The sequence below is a fragment of the Ixodes scapularis genome, unplaced genomic scaffold, assembly GCF_016920785.2.
Source record: "Ixodes scapularis isolate PalLabHiFi unplaced genomic scaffold, ASM1692078v2 PGA_scaffold9__187_contigs__length_104089568, whole genome shotgun sequence".
NCBI lineage: Eukaryota > Metazoa > Arthropoda > Arachnida > Ixodida > Ixodidae > Ixodes > Ixodes scapularis.
This window is the reverse complement of record NW_024609884.1, coordinates 10,275,276-10,298,630: the sequence shown is the minus strand read 5'-3', so window position 1 is coordinate 10,298,630 and position 23,355 is coordinate 10,275,276. Positions and strand designations below refer to the sequence as shown.

Here is a 23,355-nt window from a genome sequence, read left to right as displayed (position 1 = left end):
TCGGCCGCAGGGGACTCCGTGGAGCGAATACGCTGTGAACAACCGACCGACTTCGTCCGGTGTCACGTTCGCTTTTTATGCAACGCAACATCCACTGTCCTGACGCAACGCGCAGATCACATGCCATCGATTCGTGACTTTATTTCGCGAATAAAGGCTGAATTCTATGGAGCTCAGCCTTTAATCGGCAGTGCGCGTCGGTTGCCGGTTGTCAGAAGCGCAGGTCATGAATTTCGGATATCAAAAATGCTGGCATGGTTCGCTGGCACTTCCCTTGAGGATCGAAATCACGGTTTAGTGCTCCGTTGCAACCACCATTGTGATGCAGCTGTACACATATTCCCGAGTGCACGAACTAGCAATCTCGCTTTTCAGTGTTTTAGGGCAGTAACGTGAAGCGTGTCTTTCGTAAAATGTGCTTCCTTTCTCACAACGAACCCGCACGTGGCTGAAACCAGAAGAAAACTCGCCGCATCCAACGACTGAACAAACAGCCCCACGAATCACGTAGTACCATATATTTCCAACATGGTCGCTAACCGTCCATACCTCGCAGCCCTCTCAAGACTTGCACGTATACAGTACCGTATCGCAGTGCAAGGTTTTGCCGGACTTCCTGGCAGAAACGCTTTCCGCGGAGTCCGGCGACTCTTGCGTCGTCCGCGGCGGCCCACACCCACGGGGAGTCCACGGACGTAGCGGCCCACGCAGCAGCCGAGCCGAGTTGAACGACGGCGAGCGTCGTGAACGAAGCTGCCGTGCCGGGCGCACGAAGCAGGGGGCCAAACGCGAGTTCGTGACGACTCCCGCGACCTAGCGCCGACGTCGTGATTCACGAATCAAAGGGCGCGACCCGCCAGGTGTCCCTCGAGTTGCGCCGTTCCTCGACGAAACCGCTACCCGGAGGTTTTCGAACGGAGAGAGGAACGCAAATGCGTCTCGACTGGAAAAGGACCCGTACGAACCTCCGACATTTTTCGGAGTTTAATTCGGGTGAACAGCTGACCCCACTCGTTCCGCAGACACGAGGAAGCATTTCTTTTCCTCGAAACCAGTAGTAGGGCTTTTGATCCGAAGTTTTTTGAACGGGACTATAGATTGTTGCAAGTTTAGGCTACAGCAGGATAGGCCCCTCCCACAAAGGTCTCTGCTCGCCATGATTGCTGGTTTCCCCCTTTCCACTCCCCTCTGTTCGCTCTGCTAAAGTGGAAAGAGTAAAGGGTTTTTTCGGGAGGAGCTTGCCCTGGTATTCTTAACCTGTAACAGACTACAGCCGCGCTCTGAACAACGTGGATGGAGGTGTATATGCTTCCACGAAGCCTTCCACGTCGCGATCGCATCACTTTTGGCCGATGCGCAACATTTGAGGCTCGGCTACATCAACGTTGCGCTCGCGAGCGTTCAGCGATCCCCGTCGCCGTCTGGACGTGGGGTATACCGCGGGTAAAAGCCCGATAGGGGCGGTCCCGAAAATGTTCCAAGCCTTCGCACACTGTGTGGGTTGCCAAACGCTCCTTCCGCAACGAAAACCGGAAGCGGCGTCTCTCTAGGTCTAGGGCGGTCTTTGCATGTGTAGGTGTTCGACAGATATGCTCTAGCGCATCAAAAGACAAACCTGCAGTGACAAACTGCGGTACAGACTGTCCAGCACAAGCCGATGTAAAATAAGTATACTTCGTCTCATCCTACGATGGACTAAAGGCCAAAGCCACGGGCCGCCAGGTCCAATCACGTTTCACGCTAAATTATGACAGGCTTAGCATTGGTTAGGTTTGGACGAATAATGCTCCGAATCCAAAAACACTGCGTCATTTTATAGCTTCGACACTGCAAAGAGCCAGAAAGCCTTAGCTTTCTTTGCAATGTAAAATTGTTGAGTCACTCAATGCTCGATCCGAACCACTGTTGGCCCATTCCCATCAGTGATCCGAGATGCGGACACGGACACGTGCTTCGAAGCGAAATATCACACAATGTCTAAGTGGCTCGTGATTGGACCCGGCGGGTCGTAGCTTATGCCTTTAGTCCATCGTAGGGTGAGACGAAGTATAGTAGATACGTCTATCAACTCCTCTTGGATTACCATAGCGCTAAACCATGCATATATCGAAGGGACTTTGCCTTGGGTCAAGCTTCTATATTGTGTAGCTAAATCTGCGTTGCTATGTCACAGGTGTGTCCAATTCACGCCTTTCGGGAAGGAAAAAGCGAGCTAAAATGACGTTAGCACCGACGATCAAGTGGTTTTTATACGCATTACGGTTTTATACGCTTGAAAAATGTAAGCATAGCATCTTAAATCAAGTCCTACGTCGTGACCACGCGTTCAGAAATGTTCGTAGCAGTTATTCCGGTTAGAATTCTATAAAAGGACAACAGATGCCTCGAAAGGTACGCGTGAATCGACACCCCGTTAAGGCATAAACGTCACGAATACAACGACCAAATCTTACGGCGCATTTATCCCCCAAGGTACGCGAATAACTCATCCGATGAACAAACCGTGAATCGTGCTCACTGGTGGAGGCGCAATTACGCACTTATCTGGGACTGAGACAGATGCATGGGAACGTGACGGCTCCGTAACGACGCTCCGGTCGGCCAATCGAAATGCGCCCAGGGAGCGAGACCGACCAATCCGATTCTTGATCGAGTCCCTCTCCTTGAACCTCCATAAGAAACACAAGAAAAGCTAACAATAATCTTGCGGCACGCCGTGAACAGACCTCAGCACACTTTGAAACGCGTGCCCCGACGTTGAAAGAAAAAGGGTGGGCCCAGGAACTTGTTTTCAAGCTCCAGGTGTGAAAAACGCTTTTGCATATCATCAGCTGGCTACGGCTTCATAGACAAGGATCCCGAAGACTGTTGGGCAGTCCTCGGCGAGTCTTTCGACCTGTCGAGTTGTCTGGCTACCGTGTCTTCCGGGCAGCGGACTGATCGCAGCACCTCACCACGTGCCTGGACTCGGGATCTGGAGTGAGCAGCGGGCTTTCCCGCGCGGTGAACGTTGCGGAAACCTGCTTACGATCGTCTGCTGCCTTGAGATAAGATGTGTAGACCTTAACTGCGCAACCGATTTTCGTGGAGGCTGCTTAACAAGTACGATGAACAGGGCAAGAAGGACCGATGTTGGCCCGAGGCGAGATAGCCGTCGCATGCATGCGCTGATGGCCGAAGAATTCCGGCGGGAAGCGGAACAGGAAGACGACCCGGAGGGGGCAGTCGACAACGGCGGTTCCGACGCCAACACTGATTGCGACGGCAACGACTCTGACGCCAACAACACCGACGAAGAACTGAGGACCGCCAACGAGTTCCACTGGCCTTTGGACATGCTCCAGGAACAGTTCCGCATCCTCCAATCTCGGATCGTGGACGAAGTTCGGAGGGCGATAAGGGAGGAGTTTGACGAGATGCGCTCGGGCGTGAGTAAAGACGACCTCTGTGTGATAGACGTCTCGACAGGCGACTTGCCAAGTGCTACTAGACGTGGAGTTCTATTTCGGGAGGGGTCCAGAGAGGGTCACCGTTCGTTTTGAACTATCTATCAGGCAGCACCTCTCAAGCGCGTGCCTTGTGGGTTCCGGGAATTTGAAATAGTGAAGGAAACCAACCCCGAAACCAAAAATATCCGCGTTCACTACCCACCGGAGCGTGAGTTTGCTGTATGCAATGAGCGTCCTTTCCCATACGGTCAAGTCCACTCCGCGCCCGGGTAACGAGTTGATTCGTTGACAGCCGTTCGCTGACACGATACATAGTGCTTTCGAACCAATGCGGAGTCCACCAACTTAATTGCGCTTACGACTTATTTTGTTGTTGCTAGGATGGAAGTGCTTACTTGAGAGAAGGTGTGAGGGTTGCACCTCAACAACCCCCATTCCCCTCGTTTAGACCGCGGGTGCTATATGGTTAGAGACTTTCCCGTGATGAGATTGAGTAACCGGTCAACTGAAAATGTGACTTGTGCGCTGGTTCCATTGTTGTTGTTGTTGTTGTTGTTTTTGTTTGCTTTTTTCCCTCTCTTTGCGCAGGAGTTCCGTTAGAAAAGCATAGCCAAGGACCCAGGAGCGCAAATGAGTGTCACATGATACCGAGGGGTTGCAAGCTCTTGAAGCGCCAACCTTCGTTTATTGACATCTCAGATTAATCATTGAACGGAGATGGCCAACCTAGACAGGATTACCTTTCAAAGGTTTTGTTTGAAGAGTCAAAGTAAACATGAACTGCAGTAGAACCACCTCAAAGTGATGATCTCTTCCCAAATATGCACTTTTCGTAGATCGTTCCGGTAGATCCGATAAGGACACCCGTTCCTCCGCCGGCGCACATGCATCGTATCGTTCTAAGGCATCGGTATCAAAACGATGTAAAAAGAAAAAAAAAAAAAACTCTTTTTAGTAACTTATTACACCAGTGCTGCAACTGTTACTAAAAAAAGTTCCACATGGTGTTATTTTTAAAAGGCTTTCGGAAACACAAATCGCTTCATTCGAAACAGAGTGAAACATCCAAAAATAAAACAACTCATCTCACTAATGTGAACGTGTATGAGGTTAAGCCAGGTATTTTGACGTTCTTTGTTGTTTATTCAAGAGAACAATATTTATTACAATTCATTATTTAAACCGTTTCATGAAGTGTGCTCGAAAGACGGGAGTGTTTTTATTGCGCAGACAATTTAATCAAAGAAAACGTAAAGTAGTTTTCGTACCGCTGCAGCCTAGGGTTGAACTCGTGCGTTAATACTAATTGTAAGTATTAATGAATCGGGCTCATTTTAAAAGGTGAGAAATATAAGTAGCACAGGCCGTCTTGAAACGGGAGCTTTTGGCCTTGCCGACGTTCACTCTTAAAAAAAAAAAAAAAAAAAAAAAAGCCTGTGCGTCTACTTTCCCGCACAACACTCGGAGAGCCAATGACCGTAACTTACGGGGGCAGCTCAGCAAATGACGATGCCGAAACATATGTTTATACCAAAATACGCAGTCTCAATTGTGACATTAAGCTATGCAAGCGTGACGTTTTGCATTGCTTAATGTGACAGTTCAGACTGCATTTTTTGGTCTAAACATATGGTTCGGCATCGTCATTCGCTGAGTTGCCCCCGTAAGTTGCGGTGATTGGCTTTCCGAGTGGTGTGCGAAAAAGTAGACGCACGGACGTTTTTTAGTGTGTTCGCCCGCCTGCCCGTTTTTATAGGGCGCTTCCTTCCTAAGCGCGGCTGCACTGCGGCAGAGCAACCTGCCTGGAAGCTGAAACCAGATGGTCATGAAAAGTTTTCGCGTAAAGCCTGCGACTATCTTTTCTATACTAGTATTTTAGGTACGTCGTTTCTCTTGTACTTACGGTAACTTAACGTGGTAGTTTGCCAACTTATTTGATGAAGAAATTATTCTCTGTACTTCAAAAATCCTCTCGATTGCGTTTCCTGGTCCGCAACCTCGGACACAGATGCCCTGCATGGTACAAAAGCAGCACCAAATACTACGTTATATGTGCAATACCTAATGGGACAGAAGTTTAACCTCCAGCAAGTAATACAAACGTGCTTGCTTTAGGCTGGCCCTCCTCCTGTGCCGAGGTTTAAAGACGAAATCCACGCGGTTCGGTTCGGAAGGAGGGATCAGGCCTAAAGTGCGATAAAGATTTCTTCAACGTTCCTTTACAAAACCATCCGGTAGCGAGGAGACAACAGTGACTTTCGTCAGCACTGCCACACCTATCGTATTAACCACTATCTCCGACAAAAAAAAAAAAAAAATGAGCAGTTTCGGAAAATTGTTTGCAAAGTTGCCTGTTTGGTCCTGGAGTTCTCGGCCCTCTTTGTGATCGGTCGCTGTCGTACCCCAGATGGCGACACCCCCGGGATCACCGGCGCCGAGTTCGCCAGTACCACCGACCTGCTTCGAGGGCCAGTTCAAGGCCTTCGCAAAGTTCGGCGACAGCAAGAGCACGGGAGACGCCATCACGCTCTCCAACAGCGACAAGTGGTTCAAGCAGGCCAAGGTCATCGACGGCAAAAAGATCACCACCACCGACACCGGCATCTACTTCAAGCAGGTGGCCAAGTAAGAGCATTCTCGCTGCGCCGGTCCTGGAGTGTGCAGAGCGTCAGGAGGCTCCCCTACGCCCTGCGCAGTCTCTGTGTCGCTACGTGCACGTGATTATACCGCTGATCATATACCACATGATCCCGAAGGACAGAACCCGCGTACCTCATGCGTAAACTCCGCCTTCGATGCCTCTCTGGCTGTGCTGTTTCTATAGAAGTTTTCCACATACTCTGTACAGTACGCCACAAGAGAAACATGCAATCACTGAAACCGATAAATTGTAGCGTCTTCAGCGCTATATATATATATGTCTAGGAACTTACATGAACGATCTACTTCATCCATAGACGACAAGCGGTCCTCCAACACGCACGCTGAAATTTTTTTAGAGCCCAGCTCTTAGGCGCCCGTCTCCAGCCTGAGCGGCGACGGCGTCGCCGTAACCGCGCGGTGCATTGTGGGAAACGTCCCATAGTGCACCGCGGTGATGCGCGCGTTGCATTATGGGACGTTTCCCATAACGCACCTATACGCACCATAACGCTCCCCATCCTCCTACCCCTCCTCCCTCCCATAACGGGAGGGAGGAGGAGTAGGAGGATGGGGAGAAGGAGGGAGAAGAGGGAGGAAAGAGGAGGGAGAGGGAGGAGGACGAGAGGAGAAGGGGAGAGGAGGAAGAGGGGGAGGAGGAGAGGGTACGAATGAGGGGAAGGGACATACCGTCCCCTCCCCTCCCCCTCAAGAGCTGCGCTCTAATTCGGCATTACAGGGAGTTGTAAAAGTCTTTCTTCTTTTTTTTTTCTCGTTTTTCTGGGGGGGATTGTACAACCATGATGAACGACATATAGACCTTTGGAAGGAACCTCTTGGAAGCCTCAGTGTGAAACACAACGTTGCGCCAAGGAACTTAGATTCTTCAGCTCTCAAGAAGCTTAGCGAAACGTCGGCAGCCTCTCTGAGACTTGCAGGAGGTTCCGCTCAGTCCTTTTCACCAGCTTTGTTCCATTTTTACTTCGTTTGGATATGAAAAGATGAAATTTGAGTTGACGATTTACCAAGCTAGTATAATTCCCCTTACATCATTGTGTGAACCACGTCGGATGTTACAAGTCATCCGAGCTCATTCACGGCCGGGAGCGTGTAGTATACTGTAGGTCCATTAGCGCTTTACTAGTAGTTTAGACCCCCTGGGGGGGGGGGGGGGGGGGGGGGGGCGTTGGAATTGGGTCGCTAAGTGGCAGTCGTGCCTCGAAGTAAATGCCTTACGCTCCACGTAGCCTTGTGCTCGGCTAGAACGCGTGGCACCAGCGGCGTAGACTTTCCATTTTCCCGGGGGGGGGGGGCAGGCTGAGAAGTTTTCCGGGGTGGGGGGGTGCTTTTCTGCGCAATTTTTTTTTACACCGGCAATTATCAGTAGTTTATTTTAAGGGGTACATTTTACAGCATATGTAGATCGCCATGTGTCCGTCGCTGTGTGTCATCATCATCATCATCATCATAATGCCTTTATTTGTGCCAATTAACAACCAACAAAGGTCTACAATGTGGCACAGTGAAAAAAAAAAAAAAACAAATTGCACAACTGTAAAACATTCTCAACTGATAAAACTAGCATGCAACAAAACACGACAGTACATTTTTAGCGACGGAAAATAATCTCATCTAAAGGCCCGTTCACACTCTTGCGACCGAGTACGACCGAGAGAGACCAGACCGGTTTTTAAGCCTCTTGCGATCTCTTAGGACCAGCTCCGCTGCATCGCATCCGGTCTTAAGAAGTCGCAAAAGGCTTAAAAACCGGTCTGGTCTTTCTCGGTCGTACTCGGTCGCAAGAGTGTGAACGGCGCTTAATTGTCTACTGAGATTGACGTAGCTATAAAAAATATCAAACTTTTCATGCCCAAGATTGTTTACACTTGTCTGCATTCTTGTTGTTGGTGATGTCATGTGTTGATTGTGGGGATAAAAAGTGAGAGCTGTCCTATTTGAGCGAGTCGGTACGTTAAAGTTCACTGTGAACAAAAGTGTTGAGTCAATGTCCCCGTGAACTATTTTATATAAGAAGGCAACATCGCGCGATAATCTTCTGAGTCCAAATTTGTCGAGCAGGAGTTTATAGTTGTAAAAATGCCTTCGGCCAAGGTATTTGTCATAGATTATGCGCACAAAACGTCTCTGAACTGACTCTATTTTAGCTGCATCACGTAGTGTCAGTGAATTCCACACCACAGAGCCAAAGTCTAGTCTCGATCTGATAATAGAACAAAATAAACGAAGGAAACAAGCATAGTTCGCAAGTGTCAATGTCAATCACCGTGGGAGCGTAGCCGTGTGTTCATCGCCGGTACCACGGTGTTCGTGCCGGCGAGCACAAATCTGAAATCTTTAGTAGCGACTCCGTCGGAGTCGCTACTAAACGGACTTTTTGAACTGCTCCGGATCAAGAAAGCGCCCGACTTCCGTTTTTTTTTTTTTTTTTTTTTTTTTTCTTTTTTTGTTGGGACATTGCAAGATGGCAGGCTGCTAAGGAAGCAGACCAAGCGGACGTAAAAGTGATCAATGCCGCGTTACCTTCTCGCCAGAACTGGAGATTGAATTTGAAGCTAACGAAAGCACGCTGGGATTCCATTTCCCATGCATTTTGTCAATAAAGGCAACGTGGGCGTTATTTTGTTTACATGTCACTACTAGAAGCTCGTTACATGGCACGTGAACAGCGTCTCGGTATGCTCGGTAAGGATTATGGCCGGGAAAAAAGGGGAGGGGGGGGGGGCTGCGCCCCCCCCCCTGGATCTCACCAGGGGGGCACGAACCCCGATGCCCCCCCTCCCCCCCCGTAGTCTACGCCTATGCCTGGCACCATGTTGCATTTTGAATAAAACAACGTTTAGGTCTTTAAAACCCACAAGAATTTGTCAGACGTAACTCAATACTATTCTGTGCGACTTGTACGACCACGCAGGACGAAGAAGGCTCTCCTCCTGAAGGAATATCAACAATTCCTGGAAGTCATCGCCAAGAACAAGAAAGTCGAGGTGGAAGAAATCAAGAACAAGTTGAGTTCCTGCGGACCCCCGGCCACGACGAGGACCACGGTACGAGATTTTTGACCCCACGGTATTGAATCGGCTAACAACACACTTACTTGTCCTTGCGGAATGTCTGAAAAGACCCGCATACTCGCATACGCCTCTTTTTCTGAAAGTAAATTGTACGCAAGAAAAAACGAATATTAATTATGACGTTCGGACCGACTTACAGTCACCGTCGTTCACGTGTGACAACATCGTACTCGTAAGATTCAATCCTTCATCTGAAATCATAAGACGACAAGAAAATAATCAACAAAACAAACCGAAAGAAAAAAAAACAACGATAAGCGTATAAGCGAAAACACTATCAATGATGCGACTGGTTCGAGCGATTTTGGAGCACTTTTTGAGCAGCGAAAAACATTTTTGGAGCAAAACCATACTATTCATTCCATTGCGAATACTATGCTAAGATTCATGTGCTGACCTCTCTAACTAGCCTTCTTACTTCTGTGCAACCACATCTTAGCATCCGTTGCAAAGCATAAATGAATTACAAAGGTACTTTAATTACGCACAACAATGGAAGCTTATATGTAAAGTTTTATAATGATGTTTTTTTTTTTCAAAGTTTTTATTTCATCGCTGAAGTTAATTTAGTTTTCATATAAACTTCATTGACTGCATCCATGAAGAGATGGGGACTATTTAGAGGTGTTGACTAAACATACAAATTGAACCTATAGGGCAGGTGAGCTCCACCTTATCAACGTGATTTGTCAACTCTTTCCCGATACGAAAGTTCAAAGTACCCCTTCATTATATCTCAAATTTGAAAACAAAAAAAACAAAAAACGCGATTAATGAATAACAGTACCTGTATTTGGGCTAGTTGATTTGACATTATGAGGTATACTGCGCTGCGAAGTTACACTGAACACGTAAACTATGAGACGATATGGTAGACAGAAAAGCACACGTGGTACATGTGCCTCGTGTTCTTTTCTGTCTACCATATCGCTTCATAGTTTATGTGTTCAGTGTAACTTGGCAGCGCAGTATACGGTATACCTCATAACGACCGATGATGCACGCAATGTGTCAGGATGTCGCTGTATATTTATATAGATGAACCGCAGTTTTATTTTGCAAACGCAAAGTGGATGTCACATCAGCAGCGTGGATCCCCCAAAAAATTCACGAAAAAATATACGTTGGTGAAAAATATGTGACAAGAACAAAACTGCAAATTAGAACTACGAAGTTTTTTCCTAGAGTTTTGGGCTTCGAAAGTGCAGAATGTAGGTCTTGTGATTTCCGCAGTTTTCACTAGTGACACATTTTGGAGTCTCGCAACGTTTAGATAATATTTTTCACAACAATGATAACTTTTTTTACTGCTTTAATACTTTGTATAAGATGGTGTTCACTAGAAGTGTGCTTTTTTTATTTTATTTTATAAAATAAAAATTCTTGAATCTTGCACCTTTGATAATAATGGGCCAAGTTTGAATCGAGCTAGCATTCGATGTACAATTATTTGGGGCATAAGAAACATATCAAATGAAAGCTTGTATATAATCCTATTTCAAAATTATAATATTGTTGATTTAAGTAGTTTATAAAGAAGAAGCTACGCTGTAAATTTGAGAGGAAAAGCTAAAAGTACAATATTCAACGTCATTTTAAGAAAATATATATTTTTTACCGTTTTTTTATAATACAAGCTTTACATGGGGGGTGCTCTTATCAAAGCAAAACAATTTCTTTGACATTTATGGTTTCGTCATATTAAGCAGTGCGTTTGAAAATACATATTTGTAACTCCATTCTACGACGCATATCTCTGTCATTTCATTTTTCACTCAAATATTCGTTATTTTTTAAACATGATCATAGTTTTTATTGGTTCTCGAGTCCATAGAAGTTCGGCAAAACTCAGACATCGATAGTATTTATCGTATAATATGGTAAAGGGTTCTTCCGCACGTGCAGTTTGCTTACTCTGTAAACTATAGAAATCGAAACTGACTTTAATAATATTTAAGCGTTGTCATATGAGATTAGCAAACATGTACAGAACGTTTTAAAAGTCTTTCGTGAGTTAATAGAGCACTTGTGGGGGGAAATTTTCCAAAGCGACGACCCGCCAAGCACGCCAATAAGCGTGCATGCATTTTTTTTGTATTTCTTCTAACAACTTCCTTATGGAACCTCCCAATCTCCGTCTCTTCTATTGTCACTTCTATGTTTACGAAACCCCCCAAACGTACGTTCCATCCAAATCTCGTAGAATGATAAGAGGTGAAATTATCAGTTCTGATAGCGTCGCAACGCTACGGCGCTTGCTTTCGCTTTTCTGCAACGTGCGTGCCTTCCCTACTTCCCCCTCTTTTATACTTTTTTTTTTCTTGTTGAGGCACCTTCAAGGTTCTCGTAAGCTGCATTGCCTATTTTTCTTGATAATGTGGATGCTTGGGCTAGTTGGTAAATCATGCTTGGATGGAACAGCGCGGATACACAGTCACACTCACAGGCACACAACAGCGCTGCGAGTCTGTTTCCTACTTGTGTGCCTGTGAGTGTGATTGTATATGCGTGATGAAAATAATCCCTGGAGAAGGGGAACAAGCGTGCCGTTCCATCCAAGCCTTTTTTTTCTTCGACAGAAAGTGGGAACGAAAGGGCAATCCACGGGCCGAGCTGGAGATAGACATGCCGCCACCCTTTTTAACTCTATGAGTGTCGGATCCCCTTTTTAGATAGCTGTCGTGATTGTTTATTTAGAACAGGCAGGGTCGCTACCAGAGCTAATGTTTATGTGCCGCCGCCTTCCAGAGCGGCAGCCTTTCCCTTTCGTTTTGCTTCACTGGTAGGTTCTATGCTGTCCACATATCTGGTATCGCTTCTCAGTTTGTCAGACACAGTTAACCAAAACCGAGAGAGGGATCAACAACTCTTTGCCTGGCGGCAATATTAAACGTGGGCGACCAAGAACTCAGTATTGAAGACATTAAGAGACTTTGCCTGTATGCTAACTCAACTAAGGTGTGCGTTTTGCTGACCTGTAAGGTGTGTCCAAAAAAGGAATGGTTTAACCCTGCAATCGTTGCCAATGAAGGAAGACGAATAAATCGAAGTAACTTTATGGGAATCTAGCGAACTGCTAAAGAAACAAATGGGAAGTAACGCATTTTGCATTGAGCTAATAAGTGCGTCAAAAAGTACTTCCCCCATTAATTAACCCGACATGCTCAGCGGCTTAGTATAAGCTCAGAAAAGTCGCATCTCAAGGCTGGTACCATCGTACTGCATTTTGATTTTGCGGAAAACTGGAGCGTCGTTCTTCCACGAGCGATACGATGCTTTCATTGGAAGAACCAAATCGTGTCTATCTTCACCTGCGTCGCTCCAGCGGAGCTTCGGAGTTGTCAGCGACGGCATCGTTCAGAATACAGCACACGGACTGTTCGCTCTGTGCACAGTTGAAGAGCGGCAGGAAAAAAAACATTTCGATGTTTACAAAACTTGTCCACATCTCCGACAGGGACGCGAGTAATTAAAAACACACACACACACACACACACACAAAAAAAAACACGTTTTTAGCTATACGAGATGGTGAAGTGACAAGAGTGACAATTGATGTTTTAAGCTACGGGACACGGCAAACATGTGTGTAACGGTGTGGGGAGAGTCCTCAAGTACCAAGCCTCCTTGCACAACCTCAGGTCGTCAGAACTGGAAAACATTGGAAGTGCTGATGATTTTTTTTCGCGTAGTGGCCCCGAAAGTGCCTGGAATTGTACTCCTCAAAAGTGAAGCAGCATGCCTCGCCCAATACCGTGACACAGTAAAAAAAAAAAAATATATATATATATATATATATATTTTTTTTTTTTTTTTGTCTTGCGAAAAACATTCAATCCTACCACCTGTGGATGAGGGCTCAAAAGAAAGACGGGTCTTTCAGGGTTGTGACAAAAAAAAAAAAAAAAAAAAAAAAAAAAAAAGAATCCTCAAGAGATATGGTAACCTCACTTAAAATAACTTTTGCATTTATCACCATAAACGTTACTGTGAGCTTATATCTAAAAATGCTATGTATTGTAATGCATTTCCACTGTTGATCTGCATTCTTTGGTATTGCCTCAAATCAAAAGAAAGTCAAGAAGTTTTAAACGAGCCTCGCTATACTCCGTTTCACCTTCGTACGTCCCGACACAGCGGACGCTCCGAGCTATCGTAGCCAATCCCGTTCTGTGGACGTAGCCCGTGATATGCTTTCCGCCCGTCGCTGTGCCCCCTCTCTCAGGTCACGTGACATTCACAAGGCTTTGGATTGGCCCCGATGGCTCGTAACATCCGCTGCGCTTAAAGGCCGACGACCAGACTCGAGATTCTGCAAGGCAGAAGATCCTCCTCACCATGGGGGAGGGGGAAACCGGCAACGGTAGACAGGGTAGAAGGGGGGAGAGGAGGACGCGGGAGAAAAGTGGAAAGCGCGAACTGGTCGTCGGGCTTTAAAGGGGTACTCCACCGATTTTTTGAGCTACCTCAACTAACTATATTTTCCGACTCCCCGGCCTTTACCCTTTCTGGTATGCTATTTAGAATCCCGAAATTCATAATAGTTATTGCGAAATCGGCAAATGAAAATGATGCAAAAACCAACATTCAAATATACGCGCGCTTTTCAGGGCCGTGACGTCAGTGGCAGGCAGGCCTGCCAGTCGAGCAAGCAGCCAAAAAATAGAATATGCCAATCATTTGTTCCGTGCTGGAGCGCGGGTACTGCAGCGAGCTTCCCAGGCATTCATTTGACACCATGAAACTGCTTCGAATCAGTTTAAAACAAAATCTACAGCCCAAAGAGTGAACCCCTGCCTTCCACTGACGTCACTTTTTCATTGTTGCCAGTAGAGACTTCGAGCTTGAAAAGCACGGTGAGGACAAAAACTGTAAATTCAATAACTTCGCGAAAAAACAATATTTTGACCTAATATTCGGGATACTATTTTCGCGATATTTGTGGGTTAGTTTAGCAAAATTTCAAGCAAATCGGAGACAATGAAAAAATCGGTGGAGTAGCCCTTTAAACGCAAGATAAAACGGAATTTAGTATACGTGAAAATGCGGCCGCATAAAAGAAACAAAATTTCGCGCTCGGCCCGCTAGGTTTCTGAAAATAATTTATCTCGCCCCTTCATTAACCATGTTGAATTAACCCGAGACTGGGGTAGAGAGGAAACATCAAAAACGTAGAAGAGACAGAAAATAGACAGGGCAACGTCGTCCTGCCTATTTTCTGTCTCTTCTACTTCTTGATGTTTCCTCTTTACACCAGTCTCAGGTTAATTCAACGTGGTTAATATTCACCAGCTCGCCTGCACCCCTTACGATATTTTCCCCTTCATTACCTAACATAGAGGTTTGTGAAACTTTTTTTTAAATTATGCATGACCATGCAGTCATGCCTAATTTTTACTAAATCGTGTGATGTATATAATAAATATTATGGTCACGTTGCAAGCATATATATATATATATATTTACGTAAAAGAATTGGCAACGGCCCATATCTTTTCACCTTTGAATGGAGGTAAAAATATGTCTTCTTTTCAAACGCGCTGCTTAATATGATGAAAGCATATATGTCAAAGAAATTGTACTGCATATATAAGAACACATAGAAAGCTTTACATATAAAATAATTGAAAAACAAAAATTTAAATGACGTTGAATTTTGTATTTTTGCATACTTTTTAAGTTTAGTGTCGTTTCTTACATATCAACTATACCTAAATTAACAATTTTATAATTTTTAAATTGGCATTGGCTTAGATACAAGCTTTCGTTTGATATGTTTCTTATGTATTGCATAATTGTACATCGAAAACTAGCTCAATTCAAACGTGGCCTATTATAGTCAAAGGTGCACGATTATTTTATAAAATAACAAAAAGAAACTTCTAGAGAACTTTCCCCTAAAAAAAAGGCTGATTGCTGTGAGAAAAAATAAAAAAATCTAAGTTTCCAGTTTTCAAATTGTGTCAATCGTAAAAACTGAAGAAAAAAAAAAAAGAAAGCAAAAAAAAAAAAAAAAAAAGGCAAGACGTATCTCTGCCCTTTCGAAGCCCAAAACTCGAGAAAAAAATGTTCTCTAATTTGCAGTTTTGTTCTAGTCACACAATTTCCACCAACATATATTTTTTTGGAGAATTTTTTGAGGTTTAATTATTTTTTCTTGCACGATTTGAGATAAAATCATCCATATGCAGAGTCGCGAGGTCTACCGCGCGGGTGTAGCTTCTCTGCAGTGTACCAAATTCGGAGTCGCTTTTCCGCAAATGCCCCCAGGCACGCGGTTGTGTTGTCTTAAAACAATCCTACTTAGATATATATATATATATGTATATATATATATATATATATATATATATATATATATATATATATATATATATATATATATATATATATATATATATATATATATATATATATATAAAGGTTTGTGGAATAAGCAAAGCATCAAAGGAAATATCAAAATTCAAATTGATTTACAGTCTATGATACCCAGACAATGATAGAACTCGGGAACATTAAGAGAATGTGGCCTATAGGATTCAATGCAAAACAATTTATAGAGCCGTGGCATAAAAACTATACGCATGCAAAACTTTAGCTGCGTTTTAGAGTTTTGTCTCTGTCCTACATCCCTTCTTTTCCCCGGCTCCAGGGTTACCATGTCAGTCAAAAACTTTATTACTGCTTATTGATGTTCTCCGACTGTCCTCTAAAATATCCCCGAGGAGCATGGCAATTTTTTTTTTTTTTTAGTTTAACATTTTCTTTTAGTGCACCAATTAAGAGGCGCGTGAAGGCCTCAAGGCGTGTACTAGAAAGCTTGGGCTATGAGACTGGTTTTATGGCAACAAGTAACATACATTTAAAGGCCTATAGGGTGATTTCAGATAAGATCGACCAAAGGGTGGCTGGTCGACATTTTTAAATCAACTGATGTTTTTATATGACATTGTCTAGTGTCTGGTATAAACGAATCCACACTTAGTTTTGACCAGAAAAAAAATTTGGAGACAAGAAAAATCGTAAGGCAGGGAGAGGTGGACAGTTTCAATATCGCGCACTGATGGAGGGGGCAAGTTTGAAAGTGAATAATTAAAACAATAAAATTAGGAGAATTTTAAAACTTTTTACAAACAAACTATGGGTACAACTTGCTTGTAATATAAAGTAATAATATTTATTACAATTTTATTTAGTTTTCTAAAAATTGCCAAACATGCCTGCTCGAACGACAAATGGCAAACTTTGGAAATCTGTATCTCATGAAATAACTTAATCATTATTACATAACTTGCAGAAATTATTTTACTAATATATGGCTATTATTGAAAAAATAAATAAGGTATCTGAGTGACACAATAGTTACAATATATTTAGGCAAACATGGGAAAAAAATCAAACAAAGAAAAATTCCAATGCGAATAAAAAAAAACACCACCTTCGATTTTTTTAAAATTTGGGTACCCTGTTATACTCTATTTCGGCATTCATTTGTATTAAAAACATGTTGCATCATTGCACTGTGAAAGAAGAAACAACTCCCCGAAGTAGGGTCCTTTTTCAAAGCCTACACTTAGCAGTGTCCTATACAAGAAGTGACTCTGAGTTCCAGTTTCATGAAACGTCCACAAATCTTTTATATACATTTATTCAGATGAGGTCATTGATAAAAAGAGCGATCGGTCACACAGTAAAAGGGAGGAGAAACTATATACAGCATTTTGCATAAGCGTACAAAGTGGTATCATATTAGAGACTAATGATTTGAGGGGTTGGCGGTGGGGTTACGTTGATGGTCACTCGGATTAGCCCTTGCTGTACTGAGCTACCGGCTGCAGTGCCTTATCGCCGGCTGGTGTCAACAACGAGAACACACACACCCTGTCTACACCAAAACTACAAGCGTTCACCGCACACGCGTCGCCGCCGCTTTTAAGCTTTTGTGAAATTGCTTTCTTTTGCCGCGGAGAACCGCCTTATCTTAACTACGCGCCTGAAATCCTTCCAGGCGGGCGTACACAATATCAAGCGTTTCGAGAAATGCCCGTGGAGTAGAACTATGGGAAAATTCGGAGCCCGCGATGTGGATATCGTCGCCGTTGTGTTAGTACGCCGTCGCGTACTGCAGTCCCCCGTTGGGGGAGGGGGGGGGGGGGGCGGTCTTACTACGATAACATGGCGACAGCGTTTACACTCTATGTATTTACGCGAGGCTCGAGTATTTGGGGATAATGCTGCCGGTTGGTGTGCCCCTTTGTGCCTGATATTATCGCCCGTGACGCCAGCGAGTGAGATGGCGACAGGCATGACTGCTCAGTAAACAGGCGTAGGCGGCCATGTTTTGCTGGTTGAAGCGAACCCCCTTGTCCTTGACAGCGAGCGGGGAAATGCGAAAAAAAGATTGTATCGGCCGTTTCGCCAGAACTAGCGACGAGTGTCGTCTGCGGTTTCCGGCAACTATTTTGCCATAATCGTGAGCTTAGCGAGGAAATGATTTTTGCTAGCCACAGAACACTACCACGCAGAAAGGGAATGCTTGAACACGTTTTTGTTCTGGATATATATGAGAGAGAGAGAGAGATGAAGGTAGAGCGGAAGAGGGAATAGCATATAGTGTCGCAGGAGAATAAAGTAAACAAAGTTCCTGGTGGCCGATGGCTGCATGATCTTTTCTCGGATCACTAGTCCGTAATATGATACCTCTTTGTACACAGTAGTTTCTCCTTAATTTAAGTGTGTGAACGATTTCTTTAGTTATCATTGGCCTCATCTGAATAAAAATATATAAAAGATGTGTGTTGGTTTCATAAAACTGGAACTCAGAGTCAGTTCTTGTATAAAACACTGCTAAGTGTAGGCTTTGAAAAAGGACCCTACTTTGGGGAGTTGTATCTTCTTTCTCAATAAAATGATGCAACATGTTTTTAATGGAAATGAATGCCGAAATAGAGTATAACAGGTTACCTAAATTAAAAAAAAATCGAGGGTGGTGTTTTTTTTTTTATTCGCATCAGAATTTTTCTTTGTTAGATTTTTTTTCCATGTTTGACTAAATATATCCTAACTATTGTATCACACAGATACCTTAGTTATTTTTTTAAATATTAGCTATATATTAGTAGAATAATATCTGCAAATTATATCATAATGATTAAATTATTTCATGAGATTCAGACCTCCAAAGTTTGCCATTTGTCGTTCGAGCAGGCATGTTTGTCAATTTTTAGAAAAATAAATAAATTTTAAATCAATATGATTACTTTATATTACAAGCAAGCTATACCCATAGTTTGCGCCTAAAACGTATTAGAGTTCTCCTTATGTTATCGCTTTAGTTATTCACTCTCAAACGGGCCCCCTCCATCAGTGCGCGTTAATGCAACTGTCCACCACCTCATGCCTTACGATTTTTCCTGTCCCCAAGTATTTTTTCTAGTCAAAACTAAGTTTGGATTCGTTCATACCAGACACTAGACAATAACATATAAAAACATCAGTTGATTTGAAAATGTCGACTAGCCATTCTTTGGTCGATCTTATCTGAAATCACCCTATATATGCATAATGTTGGACTTGTTATTTCTTTGCTATGTTATCTGGGAACCTTCCTGCAGAAACGTTATTCCAAATTTGTGCGGGATGACTCATTGGATGAATGTGCTTATGCATAATCACGCTTTATTCTACGAAACAAAAAGTTTTGTTATTTGAAATAACGTTTTAACGAAATAAAATATGAATTCCCACAACCTACAAAATATTTCGCTAACACAATCGAAGTCGCTTTTCCGCAATGCATTGGGGATTGCGGTTGAGATGACTTTACGTAGATTCCTACCCAGATCAGCACAAGAAACGTCCGTGAATTGAAACGTTTTCAAGGAAATATCAAAATTCGAACCGATTTGCGTTCTATGATACACGCAATTATAGCTCCTGGGATCATTACGATATTTTACCAAAAAACAAGCAGAACTTGGTTTATAAATGTGGCCTATAGGATTCAATGCCAGAGAAACTTTTCCAAGTTTAATTTACTGCTTATTTATATTTTATTTTCCGGGGAACATTGCGATGGTTGTTCAGTTGAAACTCTGATTTTAGTGCATTTAGCAAAGCGCCGAGGGCGCAAGGTGTTCTTGTCCAAGGAAGTGTTGGGGATAATTGGCGGAAATTCCTCACATTTTGGTGAAACGTAGCAGGATGTGTCATTCCGGCGCAAACGGCGCAGCGATCACATCACTGCTGTATACCTCTGCCCCGTTCCCGTATTCTTGGTTTCCACGTGTTTTATCGCTAGTCACCTCACCTTGCTGAACAAAACAGTTCCTCCGGCGGCGAGTTTCAATGGAGTCGCATGACTAGGGTCGTGACAGGTGAAGAGTTCAGGGGAAGCTCATCCCGGCCCTTTCCCCATTATCAGAGCAAACGCTGGAGAGGAAGTCGCCTCTCTCCAGCGTTCGCTCTGCTGAAGTGGAAAGAGGTGGGAGAGGAGTTCATGGTCATTTGTAGTTCTGTGGAGCCTCAGTCGGCCCCGGTTGTCAGAAAGCGACTTGATCACGATGGCGCTCCGTTGCAGCCAGTGGCGACGGGGGGTGCCGTGGCCCGACTAACGGACCACACAAAGTACACTGGCACCCACAAGCAGCGCTTCGACCAGACGGGCAAAGGCAAGGGCAAGGAAGGCCGGGAGGACCTTCCGAGCGAGTCCGGCTACGTCAGCGGTTACAAGGACGAGGGCAACTACAACAAGACGCACTGAGGCGTTGCAGCGTGTGGCGTGTGCGGTTCAGCCCGTGTGTACATACCGTAGCAGTCCAGTTGCTCGGCTTTTCTTAACTGCCGTGTTTGCGGGCGCCTGACCCGCTCATTCCCAGCTTCCTGTTCTCAAACCAAAACCAGGGTAATCCAAGAACTTCAGCTTTTTTACTTTTTTTTTTTTCGATGTAACGTGTTCGAAATTTTTAATCACCGATTACGAACCACTCGCAAAGTACTGCTAAAGTATAAGCCTTCCGACGAAACAACTGGACCCGTACGTGAAGTTGAGCAAACTGGTACCGAGGTGCTATATCCAAATGCGGCAGATGGAGAGCAGTCCTTGTTTCCGATTTCTCTATTCCCGGGATGTGTGGTTCATACGCCCGTAAATACGACTGGCTGGTAATTATCGAGGCTGTCCCGCGTGCCATTTTCGAGTGAGATATTGCTGTGTGTCGGTTGTAATCGGACCTTCGGTACTGTACCGCGATGTGCACTTTGCTTTGACGACTCGAAAATTCTAGAGCCAGCCGGCATTCGCCCGACGCAGCGGGTTAAGTGTCTGGTATAGAGAGAAGGTCCGGGGTGCTGCTAACGTACCCCTCTAGTTCAATCGAATTAAGCGATATCGGACACTAGACAACAAATTGCCGACAAAGTGAATAGTGCAACTGTTATCCTAAGCATCGCCTCTGCCTGATCATTATTTAGTTGGATTTTGTTCGCGACCTGCAAGCTGCAAGACTTTGCAGATCATTCTAAATCACAAGGGTACAGACAACACGGTATAGCTGAAACCAAGCAAAGTATTTGCGCAGCTTTACTACAGACCATCCAATCGCATTTTATATAAGTATGCGTGTACTCGACCTCATTACAGCGCAAGTTTGTTCCAGAACCAATTACGTTGCTGTCTTACTCGTAGCTAGCCCTCACACTTTTACCAAGAGCAGTTATTAAAAAAATATATATATGTATATGTAAGTGGTTTCTCCACACACCGTCTCTTAATATTCTTTGTTGTACTGAGTGTACTAACCCTGGAAAATGCATAACTGGTTTGGGAAATGTTATCGTGAGGAGGCAAGAAATGCAAAAGTGAAAATGTGCTGAATGCAGAGCGCAAGTTCGTCTGCTTCTTGCACAGGGATTGCGATGATGTCAGAACGTCAATTAAAAATAGTGATTAGACCTCAAGGCATCTAGTATTGAGGTCTACCCACTACCCTTTCAGTCAAAGCCAATCAGAACTCCGCGTCGTTTTGACGTCACTGCAACTGCTGCGCAAGAAGCAGGACGACCAGCTCACCCAATTTGTTTTATTCATGGGAAGGAAAGAACCCTGCACTCTAAAAAAAAAAAAGGTGTAAAAGGGTGTATTGTTACACTCTTTGTCCTATATAATACACCCCAAAGCTTCAATTCGACGTACAGCGCCCTATAGCCGAACAGACGGTCCCAAATTGTACGATGGGCTTGATAGCCGTGTGGTACAACTTATTAAAATAGCTAATGTACGTTTTACTGACTATAAGAAAATAATCAGGGTTTCTTGGCCCTAATGCAAAAACTCTTGTTTTCTTTATGTGGTCTTTGATACATACTTTAGCTATTTAAAAAGTTATATCGCACCGTTATCAAGCCCCTCGTAAAATTTAGGGCCGTCTCTTCAACTATAGGGTGCTGTACGTCGAAACAAAGTTTTGGGGTGTATTATATGTGACAAAAGGGTGTAAGGTGATACCCCTTTTGGCTGCTACGTTCCTTAAGAACGTTCCTTATGTCCATTGGAGGCTGTACATATATTCACGAGGTGTAAATGCTATGTACTGTTTGCTTAGAAACTTTCACGCAACACTTGTCCAAAGTGTACACTTCATTTGGAGTTGGTTTGTAACCTACGTAGTGTTTTTTCTTTATTAAAATGAGCTGTATCACATAATTCATGACTAGTTCTATAAAAATGTGTAGATCGGCATAACGAAAATCGCTCTGTTCTTGCTGAGAAGTGGTGTTACTTTATCCGTTAGAAGGCTGCTACATATGAAGCCCAATAAACGTTTGTCATCATATATGTCACATTCTATAAAACATTTCTGCCAAACTGTAAAATATAAACTTCGAATTGTGTCCATGAAAGACTCATCTCCCAAAACCATTGCGACTCCGAAAAAAATGTTATTCATAAAACACACGTCTTTATTTCTGCTCTTCATGGAATTATGTACAGATGACGACTATGACTAGTATACACAAGGGAAAACAAACAATAATGGTGAATTGTAATACCGACTTGATAATGAATATCGCACAAGCATCCCAACCTCCAGAAGAAAAAAAAAAAAAGGAGCACAGGGCTTGGGAAAATCAAACGCGGATTTCTTCTTTCCCGCCAACTTAGGATGATTTGTGCACAAGCAGCGTCTGGAGCCTTCAGAGAATGGGTGCCTCAATGGCGGCAACAGAGTCACCAGGGTATGTGTCCTGCAAGAGGAGGCAAAACTTAGGAAGTGGGATTTATCAGACTGCACTATTGTAATTTGGACACATCACCATGATGCCAAACACCTGAGGTGCTAAACATCTGAGGTGCTCCATAATGATCGATGAAGGACAGCATGGACCGCTATGAATGGTCATTTTAGGTATGAAATGAAATTTAAACCAAATACTCCATTTCACTAAATTAATGTTAAAATAATCTTGAGCACACAAAATGGTGTCTCATTCAAGTTCTAAAGGTATGCAGTCTTAAAACAATCCAGCCAAAATTGTTAAGGTTATTCCCAAGCCTCCTCCTCCTACTGCTTCGCATAGTTGAGTTTTAATTTATTCTATTGACTGCCTCAAATGGATAAAACATATATAAAGGTGACAACCAAACAACGGAGTTCAAATAAAAATAAACCTATAGAGCAGTTCATATAAATTTTCTTCCGAGTACCCTCACTAAATCCCAAATCAGAAAACAGCTATCGCCAGAATACCGCAGTCTATCATAAATAATAACCGTAGTTTAATTCAGAAATTTTTACTGCAACTAAGAGCTGATACATTACACTCACAAAGTTTCCGTTAAGATACTTAATTTTTGCATGTTTATGTCTTGCTCTGGGGCATTGATTTCCCCTCAGCGCACAGATGCACCGCGGCGAAGCAAGGCAAGCAAAATTGTGATGCTTACTTCGAGGTTGCCGCTTCACTGCAGTACACAAGAGTGCGATGAGAAGCACACTCAACAAAGCGAACTTACACGCCAGAGCAGACCAGGAACGTAAGAGATATTGCGAAAATTCAGAGTACTGCCAGTGTTTAACACTGACGGAGAAGAGATCAAAGAGGATAGTATGTTATTTGCGGCTAAAATTTAAGTTCTGAGAATTCACACAAGCCTATCATAACGATCCAGACAT

General features: G+C 43.8%; 1 protein-coding gene across 2 annotated transcripts in view; it reads left to right on the top strand.

The window, feature by feature from the left end:
* Window positions 1-22,282, top strand: part of LOC8037325 (tubulin polymerization-promoting protein homolog) — a 38,250-nt gene extending 15,968 nt beyond the window's left edge. The window contains exons 1-4 of one of the 2 annotated variants that reach the window (XM_042287504.1): window positions 3,063-3,428; window positions 5,857-6,074; window positions 9,022-9,154; window positions 19,761-22,282. In XM_042287504.1, coding sequence (XP_042143438.1) covers window positions 3,108-3,428; window positions 5,857-6,074; window positions 9,022-9,154; window positions 19,761-19,943 — 855 coding nt within the window. In that variant the 5' untranslated portion in view covers window positions 3,063-3,107 and the 3' untranslated portion in view covers window positions 19,944-22,282. Of the gene's footprint in view, window positions 1-3,062; window positions 3,429-5,856; window positions 6,075-9,021; window positions 9,155-19,760 lie in introns of those variants that run through there. The other variant, XM_042287505.1, reaches the window with a different exon arrangement.
* Window positions 22,283-23,355: the final 1,073 nt, after the last annotated feature.